The sequence below is a fragment of the Magnolia sinica genome, chromosome 13, assembly GCF_029962835.1.
Source record: "Magnolia sinica isolate HGM2019 chromosome 13, MsV1, whole genome shotgun sequence".
Taxonomy (NCBI): Eukaryota; Viridiplantae; Streptophyta; class Magnoliopsida; order Magnoliales; family Magnoliaceae; genus Magnolia; species Magnolia sinica.
Genome location: NC_080585.1, coordinates 51986732 through 52002643, shown reverse-complemented (window position 1 = coordinate 52002643; position 15912 = coordinate 51986732). Strand labels below are relative to the sequence as shown.

Here is a 15912-nt window from a genome sequence, read left to right as displayed (position 1 = left end):
TAAGTGTCTCTTTAGGAAGGACACTGTTTTTACTTCTTCTATACATATCAGCAAAAGAACATTCAAAAATCAAGCCATCAATTGCCTAGTGCCCTCCTCTCTGCCCTCCGTCACTTGTCCTCTTGAGAGCTTTTGGGAGGAAAATAAGTAAATACTTAGAGATCTGCTCAACACTTAGTGGTGCAAATTTTCGTACTGAAATTTGAATTTGTGAGTTTATTATAGTTTGAAGATAGTTTATCATCTCACTTGTTTTGCACTTATTATAATATCCATTAAAGGGAAGAAATTTTGTCATTTTCATCTCAAATGTTTCTTCATTGCCTCCATTGAGAACTACTTTTTTCTCAACGTATATGTGCATATATAGCCACTCTGACCAGAACTTTTCCACATCCATTATAGTGCAGAAATTTTGTCATTTTCATCTCAAATGTTTCTTCATTGCCTCCATTGAAAATATATGTGCATATATTTGCCATATGGCATTTTGGTAACTATGGCTGTGCATGGTGTTTTTCTTTCTTTCTTCTCCAGTTATGCTGACTGAATAAAAGAAACAAATACAGTGGTAGAAAAAAAAAAAAAAAACTAATATAACTGATTTTAGTTCGAAATTGTTTAACTAGAAATGATAGAGGCATAGAGGAGCTCGTTCCAAACATCAGGAACTCCTGGGAGACACCAATGTATACAATCAGCGTAACTAGTGGGCTTGGATATTTGTTCTTCTGTCAATGGTTCCCACTGTTTTCTATAAATGGAAGGATGGCCATCTTTTCTGTATTCTGAAAGCTGTGTGATGTTGAGTATTCTTACATTTACACCTCTTTCTCTCAGCCGTTGGATTGTGGCATCGACTAGGCTCATCATTCTGCCATCTGATGCTCTGCCTGAATACCCATCCTTTGTCACTGGCTCCCTCTCGTTGTAACAGTTCTGGTCTTCTGCTGCTCCCCACTCGTCAGCCCTGACCAAAAAAAAAAAAAAAAAAACCACATAAGCTAGTTAGTTAGCAATTCAGGATCTAGCACCGTGAGCGTGTTCATGGCCACTTGTGTGTGTAGGGTTTTGCTAAGGTCCCAAACGTCTACCAAATAAGCTTTTTAATATCTATTTGAATTTTTAATTTATGGTTGAAAAGAAATCACTCCAACTAGGTGATCCTAGAAATCCCATCACATTAATAGCATGGAAAATGCAGAGTCATATGTCCACTCATCATCATTTGAAACATCTATCCAATGTAGCTCTTTGGTTTGATGATTATAACCATTTGTAACAACAAATTGGCCAATTTAAAGTGTTAGGATCATTAGATGATGATGGTTAACCATAGTTTGCTTCCAATAATATACTCCAATTGTCGATTGTCATAGTCCTGTATAAAAGGTGAGACACTAGCAATATGATAATAGTATAATAAATACAGCAAAATCAGTGGTCTTCTTAGCTCCTGCTATGTATGATCTCTAATAGAGCTGGCTCTTGCGGAAAAGGTGTAGAGAGTGGGACTTACGATTGGTGTGTCGGGGACATGCCGACAAAGAAGAGCTGGGTTTTAATGGGGTCCACATGGAGTTCGAGCCAATCGGACCACGTCCTTAGAGCCATTTCAAAGCTACGCAGCATCTCTATCTCTTTGTAAATTCCATCTTTGTCTTCGAATGAGTCCAACCTGAATGCATCATCCAATTTCTCTTGTCAACACCAATTCAGAAGCCGAGAATGATAAGATAATATAGGAGTGTACCCCCTTCTGTTGCTGATTTTGATCACAGTAATTGCATCAAATACAATTCTACCCATCCAATTGGACAAGTTTTCAATTTCATGTCTACCTGCAATGCATGCCATCCAATTTTTATTTTTTATTTTTCTTTTCATATTTACTTCTTTACCCAAATACTAGGTGCCTTGTTGCTCATCCATTAGTGCACTACACTTATAACTAGAGTTGCAACTCAGGTGGGTTGGGTTAGGTTGAGAGTCAACCAGAGCTTTGATGGTTCGGGGCCTGGCCCTGCTAGACTGAGGAGGGCTGGGATCCATCAGGCTATGCCCAAGTAGTCAATAGGGAGGCTAGGGGCTCTCTTTTGATGGTTCTGGGTCGGGTTGCCCGAGTTCTCAGTAGCTTTTATCCCAGTTTTTTCTTCTTTTATATTCCTCACAATAGGCTGCTTTTTGGTCTTTTTTATTTTTATTTATTTATTTATTTATTTATTTTTTTCCGAAAGGCAGCCCGAAGCAATCTATTGTAAAGTTTTCTTTTATGTATATAACCAGAGCCCAACCCGAACACAAGAAGACTTAAACCTGCAATTTGAATGGACTCTTATTCTAACATGAGGTGCCCAACTCAAATTCCTCTGTACTCGACCTAATTGAACCCATCTGACTCATCCTGACCCAACCCGACCCAAAAAAATGTGATTATGATGGAGAGTAGGTCGTGGACAATTTCATGGCCAAGATGGACTAGAGAAGGCCCGATCAAAGCGTAAGTGATCCGGACCGTCAAAACCTTAAAATAGGAATATCTCTCAAATCGGAATGAATTATTCAACAAAGTTCTTAAAAAATTAGGAGAATAACATGGTTAAGCCAAATAGGACACTTTTGGTCGAAAACCATGAGGTCTAGTGGAAATCATGACCATTTATAAATAGTAAGTCTACTATTTACAGTAAGTCACAATTTTAGGGAGTTTGAGTTGTAGTTTGATCCTGAAACTTCTTCCTAGGGTTCATATCATTATTTAAGGGATTGTAAACTCATTATTTTATCATCAATCAATTTATTTCCAATTTATTTAGAATTTATTTCTATTTTCTATCTCTCCTTGTGGATTTGAGGAATCTCAGTGAGGAGTCCAGAGAAGCTCCAAGGATTCAAAGTAATTATCCTTTGAGGAAGACGGTGTTCGACCCCATCACGCCCATACCTGCGCAAGTTTGGTATCAGAGAGAGGCTTTTCCTTGAATCTATGGCTTCTAAAAACGGGTTGGGCAACAATCTCATGGACAGTGCTCCATGGAATCATCTTTTAACCATGGCGGCTTTTGAAGCGAAGCAGCGAGAGAATCGACAAGTCATGTAAGGGTTGTAGGCTGCCATCGATCGCATGACGAAGGCCCTAGGGCAACTCCGTGTTCATGGTGGTGATATGTCCCCAGTAGGTGCTGGAACTCGTAATTGCACTAATCGTAGGATGGTGCTAGCAGTGAACCAAAGGATCATTCCTGAGGAGGGGGGATCCATCAACGAGGAGGTCGATGTACAACATGATCCTCCAATATTATAAACAATGCAGCGATCAAGCATATCAAACAAATCAAGAATTCAAGATGAGGGTTGATCTTCCTAGCTTCAATGACCAACTTCACATTGAGAATTTTCTTGATTGGCTTTCCGAAGTTGAGCGACTCTTCGACTATATGGAAATCCCTAAAGTAAAGAAGGTCAAACTTGTAGCCTACAAGTTGAAGGGCAGAGTGTTGAGTGTGAAATATTGCATATTTACCCCTACTTATTTCTTAGTTATATGAACATGATAGTGCTTAACTGATCTATTTTTACTTATTTTCTCTAACGAGGTGATTTGAAGAGCTTTAGAGAAAAGGATACTAAAAGTGATGAATTAATGCTCAAAGGATTACCAAAGTGAGGCTTGGAGGTTTGGAGGTCAAGAATGAAGAAATCATATGAAAAATATCTAAGAAAACCAAGTGCAAAGACGAATAAAAGGCTGAAAAAATCATAGAAGCAACAGAAGAAACAGACTATTTGGCTCAACTTTCGATCTGACCGAAGCCAAATTCGATGCGACCAAAGACAAGTTCGGTGCGACTGAAAGTGCACAAAATAGTCCAGCAATGAACGTGAATTTCAGAGCTAATTTAGTTCGATCAAGGATTAATTTGGTCCGAGTGAAACCATGTTCGGTGGGACAAAAGGTATACTCAGTGCGACTAAAGGGAGGCAGAGAATCCAGATACAATTTGAACTTGACTTCGGTCAGACCAAAGGTAACTTCAATGCGACCGAAGCGTAACTCGTTGCGTAAATTTGAGGTGGTTTGTTATTCGTCTATCCGTTACGAGGGTCCTCATAAAACTCAAATCCAGGCCTGAACTTGATGTCTTCTTGGGAGAAAGCGACCTCCACCACAAGATGGAGATCAAATCCATCGCCCCTTGGTCTCCAGAAGAGGAGGGGATAGGTAGGGGTACATGGATCAGACTTTTTGACATCCCATCCCACGGATGGATCGAATCAACCCTTGTGGATCTTGGTAGTTATTTTGGTAAGGTGTTGGAGATTGATTCCATCGCTTGATGTGGGCTATTTCAAGGATTTGCCCGAATGAAAGTCCTCCTACACCCAGGGGTGGACACCAGAACTATTCTATACCTGGAGGTGGATGGACAACACTACCCTATACAAGCAGAGATTGAATCTCAACAGGAACCTGGGTTCGACGAACCTTTTGCAGAGACCAAATCTCAAAATCCACCGCCTACTACGAAGCAATGGGTTGAGGAACGCTTTGGTCGAAGAGAAGAAGATAGGGTTACTACCCTAAAGGAGGGCTAGTCTGTAAGACGAAGAGGCCCTAGGAACTGCAACCAAGCTATTTGTAGAAATGACCGAGTGGCATAGGACATCCAACAACATATCCTTCTCCTGACTTATCACAAAAACAGGACATCTACACCCCAAGATATCAGGGATAGAGCCATCCAAATCCACTCCAATAGTTTGAGTGCGACTGAACCTCAGCTAGTTGTGCCAAGAAATGGGGAACCTCCAGATCCTCTATGTGACGCCAGTCCAATCGCCACAAATGTAATCCCTGCTCTGTTAGAGCAGCCCCCATACCCCATACCCCTTACAGGCCTGCAACAGGTTGCAATTGAACCACTCCTCAAGTGTGAGCCATCCACAAGGCAACAAGAGGAGCCATAATACTATGGCGATAGCACAGGAATTAAAACCACTTGTCAGGCCAACTGATCAGCATATCAAATAGGAAGATTCAGCCATCTGGTCACACTTGCCCGCTAACAGATTTGGCAGAGGGACAGTTCGATCCAGGTCAGTTAGGGACTGTTTGCTCACCAATATTGGAGATAGCCCTATTGACCCAGATAGCTCTACAGACTCTGGTGACAACCACTCTCCTCACACTCCGTAGAATTTGGCCACTCCCCTGATGACCCCCTCCAATCACAGAGGTGAATTGGTGGTGGACCTTTCACCTTTTTCCTCTGATGAAGAGGTGATCTTCCCCCACAACCCAAATTCTCACAACTGACAGGTAGCAAGATGACCCTGGTCAGGAATCTCGTTAGCCGTTGGGATAGGAACAAGAAAACTTTTACAAGCTAGCGAACCCCAAAAAGAGAGCTGCTGCAAGCCTTATCATTCCACTGAGGAAAAAAGGAACCAGGAACTCTAGTAGAAATCCCCTAGCGGCAATGTCCAGGGATGTTTGGCTTTCTTGCCTCAGACACTTACAAGGAAGGCCCATTGCTGCTCAAGTTTCTCATGACGGATAAAATTTTGGTTTGGAATGCTCATGGAGTGGGCAACAATCCCACTATCAGATCACTGAAGAGGCTTATTAAGAAGCATAATCCTTGGATTGTCACTATTTTGGAACCGATGGTTAGGGATTCCAATCGAGTGTCAGTGGGCCTCTGGATTGGCTTTCATTGTTCTTTCTCCAACAAGGACTGTGGTGGCAAGATTTGGGTGTTCAGTAAGACTCAAGAAGCTGTTAATGTCATTTCTAAATCTTCCCAACTACTTTCCTTCTCTACTGTCTGCCACCAAAATAGAGCTCCAATCTTGATATCGGTGATTTATGCTAGCTGCTCAAGAAGTCAGAGGAGAGTCCTGTGGGAGGATATGGTTTCTCTTGCCTCGTTTGTGTAGGGTCCTTGGGCGATTTGTGGTGATTTCAATGTTGTCAGTGAAGCTGTAGAAAGGAGAAGTCAGGTTAGCTTTAATACTGCCAGCTCGAGGGATTTTGTCGACGCCATCAACTCGACGGGCCTTCAAGATGCAGGCTATTAAGGTAACAAGTTCACCTGGTCTAATAATCAATCTGGTACTGCCAGGGTGTGGGCCAGGCTGGATTGCTTGCTGACAAACTCTGCATAGAGCAACGTCTTTTCCTCCTTCCAGGTACATTATCTCCCAAGACAAAATTCTGACCACACACCCCTATTATTAGTGTTTCCTTCACATATCTTTGCAGGGCCGAAACAATTTCGAATACAAAACATGTGGTTCCAACATGAGGGTTTCTTGCCTACGGTCAGATCAGTCTGGACCTCTACAAACGATCCTCACCCAATGCGCAATATTTTGGCTAAAATGAAGGCAGTCAAGATGCACCTAAAATAATGGAATAGAAACAAATTCGGCAACATTTTCAATGCAGTGAAACAGGCCACCTTGTCCCTGGAAAATCTTAAGGATCAACTCCAAAATGAAGTAGTGGACTCATCCGCAAGTGCTATTCAGTAGGAGATTATTGACACTAAAGCTCTGCTATCTCGCTTGAAACTCATGGAAGAAGTTTTTTGGAAGCAAAAAGCTAGAAACAATTGGCTTCAAGTGGGAGACAGAAACACCAGTTTTTTTCATGCGTCGGCCATTGCAAGATACAGAAAAGCAGTAATCTCAGCCATTCGCCTATACTCGGGGATAGACTGTAACTACTCAGGAGGAAATCAAAATCGATGCAATCTGTCATTTCCACTCCCTCTTTTCGGTAGGGGCGACTATTCAGGGGGAGGAGCTTCTAAAAACGATCCCATCTATTGTTTCTACTGAGGAGAATGCACTTTTGCTAAGCCCGTCGTCGATTACAGAGGTTCACCAGGTTGTCCAGTCGATTCCTCGGGACAGTGCGGCAGGGCCGGATGGTTTCATGGGTGCTTTTTTTGTTGTTTGTTGGGAGATCATCTACCAGGATATTCATAGGGTAGCTATCTCTTTCTTTTAGGGCGTTCCTCTTCCAAGGGCCTTTACATCTTCCTTCATTACTCTTATCCCAAAAAAAGAAGCACCTAAAGCCTTCGCGAACTTCAGACCCATTAGCTTATGCAACGTTATCTATAAGATTTTCACCAAAATTGTAGCAACCCGGTTGAGCAAATTGCTCCCATCTTTGATATCCCTAGAGTAAGGGGCGTTTGTCCAAGGCAGGTCCATTGCTAAGAACATTGCGTTGTCGCAAGAACTTCTCCGCGATATTAGTGGAAGAGTGAGGGGTGGTAATATAGTTGTGAAATTGGACATGGAGAAAGCCTATGATAGAGTGGATTGGCTTTTCCTCAAGCGAGTTCTTCAACATTTTGGTTTTTTGGACCATTAGATTACAATACTGGAGCATTGCTGGAGCAATTGTTGGTTCTCGGTGCTTGTAAATGGTGACGTCCAAGGCTTCTTCAAGTCTACCCAGGGTCTCCACCAGGGAGACCCGCTCTCTCCTTTCCTTTTTATCCTTGAGTCTGAGGTTCTTAGTCGCGGCTTTAAGAAGTTGGTGGCGGGGGGCTCTTTCTTACCGTTCAGAGGGCGTCGCGGCAATGTTCTAGTGTCCCACCTCCTTTTTGCAGATGACACTCTTCTATTCTTGAATGAGGGCATCCAATCCATTAGAGCGGTCAAACACTTTCTGGCTCGCTACCAACAGGTCTCGGGGTAAAAGATCAACATCCAAAAAAGAATATTTATTCACTCAAAAAATATGGCTCCATCCAGGAGTGCTAGCATCTGTAAGGAGCTGGGGATGATGGGATCAGTGGAAGGCTTTTCATATCTTGGGGTTCCTATCTCGGTGGGTCGAAGGAAAAGGGATGCTATTCAGCGAATTGTTGACAACGTGGAAAGTCGTATCAATGGTTGGAAATCGAAGCTTCTATCTATGGCGGCCAGAGCCACTCTTGTCAACCATGTTCTAACCAGCATCCCAGTTCACACGATGACTGCCACGCACGTCCCTACGACTGTTATTCAGAAGTTGGAGAGTCTCTTTACTGACTTCATTTGGGGCTGGGAGGAGGGAAGGCAGAAGCTTCATTGGCGCAGTTGGACTGAAATATGCCTTTCCAAGAATGAAGGTGGACTGGGAATTAGACGGTTATCTGATGTCATGACTGCTTTTCGTCTAAAAATGGCTTGGATTGTCTTACGCAAAGTAGATCAAAGGTTGTAGGGTTTGTTTATGCAGGCAAGATACAAGCAAGATATTCAGAATTTGGGATTGGTTTCGCCATCAGCAGTGACGACTCCACTATGGAAGCGAATAAGACTCCTACTCCCAACCACTGCCACAACGACCCAGTGGCATATAAGAGATGGTCGTTTGAATTTGTGGTCCACAAATTGGTCGGGGCTTGGGCCCCTGATGGACAGAGTTCCTGCGGGAGTGCCACCGTTGCTGACAAGTCTAAGGGTGCGAGACTTCCTGGGAAGCATGGGACCGCTGGCCCCATCAACAGTTTTGACACTCATTTCCCAGCAGGATATAAACACCGTATTCCATGGGGGTCACTGTCTCACGTTTGAGCAAGATATGCCTTTCTGGCCCTACTAAAAAATTGGAAACTTCTCAGTTTCCACGGCTTGGGAGATCTCACGTGTTCGCTGCCATGGACCATCTGGGGTAACAAGATCTGGAACATTAAAATCCCTCAAAGATTTCTTTACTTGTCTGGCATATCATCCAAGGAGTGGTGCCTGTGGATGAGGCTGTCAAATCTCGTGGGATCCAATTAGCATCCAAGTGCAATTGCTGTTTTAAGGAGCTCAATGGCAGACCCTCAATTGAAACGGTAAACTACACTTTCCTGTATAGCACCTGAGTGGCTGAAGTGTAGCATCATTTTGCCAGGATTTATGGTATCAACCTGTCCAACGATGATTCAGTGTTGGAGCGTCTCACCCGCTGGTGGGAATCTTGTTTGGATCATGTACCTTCGGTCCCTTTCCGTGTTCTCATCCCTTGTTTCATTCTTTGGTAGCTTTGGATGGCGAGGAATACCTCCAAGTTCGATAACTCTAAACTGAGTTCGGTTTCAATCATAGCGCGTATTTCAGGTTAGGTGAGCTGGATCATCAGGAGGCAGAACATCCATGCTCGTGAAGGTGGCAGCAGCAGGGCTTTGTCTACCATGGGTATTACTGCTCAACCGATATTCTTTGACTCACCCAAGTGGTGTGTTGGAGGAAACCTCCTCTGGGTTGGGTAAAACTCAACGTGGACGGCTCGTCCCATAGAAACCCCGAAATGGCTGGAGGGGGGGGTGTGCAGAGGAGAAAGGGTGACCTCCGATTTGCATTTTGTGTAGGTTATGGCATTGTGTCAAACACAAGGGCTGAACTAAGGGTTGTTCATGATGGCCTCAGCCTTTGTTTTCAACATGGGCTACGGACATTATCGTCGAATCGGACTCATTGCTAGTGGTAAACTTTCTGACGAGCATTTCTCAACCGAGTTGGAGATGAAAATATTGGATAACCAAAATACACACTCTCACTAGAAATGGGCAAGTCAGTTTCTGTCATGTGTGCAGAGAAGGAAACGGGCCGACAAATGGTATGGCTAATGTGGGTAGTTCCAACCAAGCTACGTCCCTGTTTTCATCCCTAACTGACCTTCCTCAGGTCGTTAGGGGGTTGCTTTTCCTTGATAGAGCGGGGCTTAGGGAGATCCAGAAACGCAGTTATAGGTAGCTCTTTCCTTCGAGTCTCTCATTTTTTTTGTGCAGTGGAGTTTTCTTTCTGTGGGGTTGGGCGCCATCAGGGTGATGGCTCTTATAAATCTTCTTTTAAGATAGGTGGCCCGAGTCTTTAGTTTTTGGTAGATTCTTGGGTACACCCAAAGTACAGTCTCTGTATCCCCTCTTTTTTTAATGATATGCAATCTTTCGTTTTTTTTTTCTTTTTAAAAAAAAAAAAAATCGATCCAAGGAAAGCTTATAAATATGGGTATTTTAGGAGCTTCTACGCATGAATTTGGGTTAGAAGAGTGGAGCAAGGTATTGGAGAACTTCAAGGAGTCCTTCCTTCTTTTCAAATCTTCTTCTTCTAGATAGTTTTCTTATTTTGTTTAAGAGTTTTAGTTTCAATCATGTCTTTGGTTTTCTAATCTCTTAGCTAGAGCTAAGAGGTAAAGCTTGTAGTTTATTTAGATATTTATCTTACTTTAATTCAAGTTTATGGTTGAACTTTCATTAATTTATAGTTTGAATAAAGGAATATTTTCAGTTTTCTGTAGTTTATTATGACTCCATTTATAGTAGATGCTTGGAATGCTTTTAATATCTTCTTACTTATTTGTAATTGTAACATCTATAAAATTCATGATTTACCATTGTCTCTTAGGCATGGTGGATGGTTAAATTCCCTGCGATCATCACATTAGTACTTCATGAGGGAACTAATCCCATGAAAAGTTCAAAATATATTTTAATTGTTCTATCATCCAACTGGATAGGATAGGACTCTAATTCCAGTTGTTCTTGTTGAATTAAGTAAGGTAGTATCATAATAGCTACAAGTGGATCCTTAGCGTTATAGTTTTCCATTATTATTAATAGTTTATTCACAATTGATCTCTCTTTTTCTAACTTTTAGTTTAAATTTTGATTCTAGTTCTACTTTATTTTAGAATATGTACAAGGTAAGTCCTTGTGGATTTGACCTCAGTCTCACCGAGTTATTACTACAGTGCAGCCCTACACTTGGGCTTGTGAACACGGAGCTTCAGCTTAGTAGGAGCAACTATAACTCACACGGATGAGGCAGATGAAAGCACATATCCGCACATGGTAGCGGATGAAGTAGTTGTTTTCTGCGCGATTCCTTTCTACTGACTACAATCAGGTACTATTTCAACAATACCAAAATTGTCGGTAAGGTAGTCGGTCGGTGAGGAATTATGCAAATAATTACACCGCTCAGCTCCACGTAATGATTTAGTTGAAACTGGATCACAATAAGTCACCCGATTCAATGGTGGTTTGTGTATGGTGATTCAGGACCAGGTCTAGATGCAGCCTGCGTAGACGATGAATAATGCAATCAAGTTGCCTACCCAAGTAGAAGCGCAGCTTGAGTGTCTCAACACATGGACCTATCCTACCACCAGGGTTGCCATAGCAGGTCCATCCCAGGGACCTTCATAGCCCAAGGGGAAAGAACATATAGGAGCTCACACTCAACCTCCTATACCCACGAACCGAGATCAGGGAAGTGGGCAAGTTAGGCCCCAAAGGGGCGTAACGACTATCGCTGGTCCGAGTAGGATCTTGAACCCTTATGGTCGGCAAAGACCCTATCATTGCTATCATTGTGGCCAACCAAGTCACCTATCAAACACTTGTCCCTAGCGATAAGTGACAAACCTCGCCATCAATGATGGTAGTACTAAAAATGTCGATGAAGACTGAGATGTTGAGAGAATGGAGCATGCCACTAAGGATAAGGCGGATGAGAAAGATTGGGTTCCATAGGATCATGGTGAATCGCTCATCGTGAAGCAATTATTGTATGCACCAAGGAAAGAGGCACACCCACAATGACATAAAATCTTCCGAACTAGGTGTACTCTGAATCGAAAAGTTTGTGATGTGATCATCAATAGTGGAAGCAGCGAGAACATTATCTCCAAGTTCATGGTGGAGAAATTGCAACTAGAAAAGGAGTGTCACCCCTCCCCATACATAATTGGTTGGATTAAGAAAGTCCGTGAGATGAAGGTAATTGAACAGTGAACTATATATTTTTCAATTGGCAAGCATTATAAAATCCAAGTAGTATGCGATGTTGTTAACATGGAGTCTTGTCACATCGTACTCAGTCGACCATGGCAATCTGATCGTGAGGCCATTTATAAAGGGTGAGATAATATGTATATTTTCATCAATGATGGTCGGAAAACCATACTAGCCCCTATCAATCCAAAGGAGCCATTTGAAACTTCTAAAGTGGAGTGTCGTTTTCTATTAACCATACGGGACTTTGTGGAGGAATCTAAAGAAATAAGACAAGCCTATGTATTAATCATAAAATGGAAGGAACTCGAGCCCACCTTCATCCCTGAGAAACTAAAACCTTTGCTACATAAATTCAAAGAAATTTGGCCCAATGACCTTCTCGATAGATTCCCTCCCATACGAGATATTTAACATAATATCGACCTTATCCCCAGGTCCATCTTACCCAATCGTCCTCACTATCAGATGAGTCCGAAGGAGTGTGATATTTTAAAAGGGCAAGTGGAGGAATTGATCCATAAGGGCTTATCTGGGAAAGCATGAGCCCATGCATCATATCGCTCTATTAACTCCTAAGAAAGATGGGAGTTGGCACATGTGTGTTGATAGCCAGGCCATCAACAAGATTACCATAAAATACAAATTTTTTATACCATGGTTAGACGATATGTTGGACATGCTTGAGGGTGCGAAATTAGTTTCTAAATAAAATTTAAGGAGTGGTTACCATCAGATTCAAATACGGCTAAGTGATGAGTAAAAGATGGCTTTTAAGACTAAGAAAGGGTTGTATGAATGGATGGTCATGCCCTTCAGTCTTTCGGAAGCACCTAATATATTAATGAGGTTGATGAACCAAATTCTAAAGTCATTCATTAGGCAGTTTGTCGTGGTCTACTTAGATAACATCTTGATATACAATCAGGATGAAGCAATCCATATGGAACACCTCAAGCAAGTGCTTCAAGTGCTCACTGAAAATAAGTTGTATCTCAATTTTGAAAAATTACAACTTTTTGATCGATAGCCTGTTGTTTTTGGGCTTTGTTGTGACATCCATGGGCATTTGGGTGGATAACGTAAAGGTGAGAGCCATCAAGGAATGGCCAGTTCCAACAAACATCCATGAAGTGCGGAGTTTTCACAAATTGGCGACACTCTATCATCTATCCATGAAGAATGTTATCACCATTATGTCACTAATTACAGATTGCATGAAGGGGCAATTTCAATAAACTGACAAAGCCGACAAGAGCTTTGCTGAAATTAAGCATGGATGTCCACAATCCCAGTTCTATCACTTCCTAGCTTCGACAAATTGTTTAAAGTCGAATGTGATTCTTCATATGTCGAAATTGGTGGAGTTTTGTCTCAAGAAGGTGGGCCGGTATCTTTGTACAGTAAAAAGCTTAGTGATGCATGCAAAAAGTGGTCGACCTATAAGATCGAATTATACGTAGTGGTTCGGGCACTACAACATTGGCGACATTACTTAATTCAGAGGGAGTTTATTCTTTACACGGACCATCAAGCTCTCAAATTCATTAATATCTAAACTAACGTGAATCGTGTGTATGCTAGGTGGATTTCATTCTTGCAAGAATTCATGTTATACTAAAACACAAGTCTGGGAAGCAAAATAAAGTAGTTGATGCACTTAGCCGCCGTGCAACTTTATTAGTCACCATGAGCAATGAGGTTATCAGGTTCAAGCGCCTCAAAGACATATATGTCGATGATGACAACTTCAAGGACGCATGAATTAGATGCCAAGAAGGTCACCCCAGTGACATACATATTCAAGACAGTTTTCTTTTCAAAGGAAATCAACTATGCATCCCCAAAAGCTCGCTGAGGGAGCAGATTATCCAAGAGATACATGGAGGTGGCCTTAGTGGACACCTTAGGGGGGACAAGATGCGAGCTCTTGTCGAGGAACAGTACTACTAGCCACAGTTAGTACGTTACGTGGGTAGAGAGGTGCAGCAATGTCATGTTTGTCAAACCTCCAAGGGACTGTCTTAAAATACGTGTCTCTACACCCCGTTACCTGTACCTGACGTCCCTTGGGAGGACTTATATACAGACTTTGTGCTAGGCCTCCCACGAACATAGTGCGGCGTGAATTCAGTGTTCATGTTGGTAGATCATTTCTCGAAGATAACACACTTTATCCCATGCAAGAAGACCCTCGTAGCAACACACGTGGAAAATATATTCTTTAAAGAGGTTGTGTGGCTACACAGGGTTCTTAAGACCATTACTTCTAACGGTGATACGAAGTTCATTAGCTACTTATGGTGAATTTTGTGGAATCGGTTCAATACACGACATCAGTTCAGCAGTGCCTACCACCCACAGACCAATGGAAAAACTGAAGTTGTGAATCCCACGTTGAAAAACCTCATTCGATGTTTTTCAAGTGAAAAAATGAAGCAGTGGGGTTTGACATTGTCTCAAGTGGAGTTTGCATTCAACAACATGGTGAATCACCCAAAAGGGAAGTCCCCGTTCAAGATTATTTACGATCAAGTGCCTTGCCACACACTTGACTTGGTCCATTTGTCTAAACTACTAAGCACGAGCATTATAGCAGAACATATGGTGGATAGGATCGTGGGCATTCATATAGAGGTGCGAGCTAAGTTGCATGCCTCGAACGACAAGTACAAGGAGCAAGCCGATAAGCATCGACGACAAAAGGTGTTCGAGGTGTGTGACTAAGTTATGGTTCATCTACATAAGGAAAGATTTCTAAATGAAACTTACAATAAGTTGAAGAATAAGAAGATTGTACTGGTACCAATCCTCTGAAAGATTAATGACAATGCTTATGTTGTTGATCTTTCGGATAATTGGAGATCTCGTGTACTTTCAACATCACAGACCTGACCGAGTATCATGAACCGAAGTGGGACGAGAACTCAAGGATGAGTTCTTTTGAAGTAGAGGGGATTGATGTAGAGCGAATCATGGACAATTTCATGGCTAAGATGGACTATAGAAGGCCCGATCGGAGGCGGAAGTGATCCAAACCATTAGAACCTTAAAACGTGCATATCTCACAAACCTGTATGAGTTATTTGATGTACCATATATGATTTTGGGGTAGGAGAAGCTATTTTAGCCAACCAACCCCACTAAAATAGTTTTCCCATGCTGAATTTGTGAGATTCTATCAGATCGACGGTCGAAAGAGCTTTTTATTTCCATTTTTACTATTTATAGTAAGTTTTAGTTTGATCATAACTTTTGATCCATTGAGATTTAGGAGTTGTGTCCAACATGAAAAGTGATTAGAAAAATTAGGAGAATAACATGGTTAAGCCAAATAGGACACTTATAATTTTTGGCTAAAGGCCATGAGGTCTAGTGGAAATCATGACCATTTATAGTAAGTCATGATTTTAGGGAGTTTGAGTTGTAGTTTGATTCCGAAACTTCTTCTTAGGGTTCATATCACTATTTGAGGGATTGTAAACTCATTTATTATCATCAATCAATTTATTTAGAATTTATTTTTATTTTCTATCTCTCCTTGTGAATTTGAGGAATCTCTATGAGGAGTGAAGAGAAGTTCCATGGATTCAAAGTAATTATACCCTGAGGAAGACGATGCTTAACCTCATCACGCCCATCCATGCATTAGATTATTTCCAAACCGACCAAAATTTTCAACCTGAAATGGACCCAAATTCAAGTCAGGTTGGTCCTTTTCAAACCTAAGCCCAACCTGAGGACCTTGACAACCTGAATTTGGGTTGTTTGGTTCAGTTCCCTAACTCAAGTTGCAGCAACCCTACTTGTCAGTAACATCATTTAGGTCTCTCTGACTTAAAAGTAGGTTATTCCACTGGTCAGGTAGGTAACAGAACAGAAAACAAACTGATGGCCAGATAAATAAATAAATAAAATTTGTTTGTTGTATTTGTAGCCCACATAAGGTGAAACAACTTCAATTTTGAGGCACAACATTTAAACCTGTGTCAAACAAGATGAAAAGTTCTGATTAGCCATATGTGTATCATATTAACACGTGTGTGCCTGTGTGTGGTTGGGCAAGATTCCATAGTCTCTGATCTTGAAGCTCGAGCTCGGCTCAAATATATATATATAT

The 15912-nt window shown here is 41.8% G+C and overlaps 1 protein-coding gene across 2 annotated transcripts in view; it reads right to left on the bottom strand.

The window, feature by feature from the left end:
* Positions 1 to 576: 576 nt before the first annotated feature.
* The window catches only part of LOC131223760 (protein trichome birefringence-like 34), a 135188-nt gene continuing 119852 nt past the window's right edge, over positions 577 to 15912 (bottom strand). The window contains exons 4-5 of one of the 2 annotated variants that reach the window (XM_058219260.1): positions 1520 to 1678; positions 577 to 970 (exon numbers count right to left, since the gene is read on the bottom strand). In XM_058219260.1, the coding sequence (XP_058075243.1) occupies positions 622 to 970; positions 1520 to 1678 (508 nt within the window). In that variant the 3' untranslated portion in view covers positions 577 to 621. The remainder of the gene's footprint in view (positions 971 to 1519; positions 1679 to 15912) is intronic. The other variant, XM_058219261.1, reaches the window with a different exon arrangement.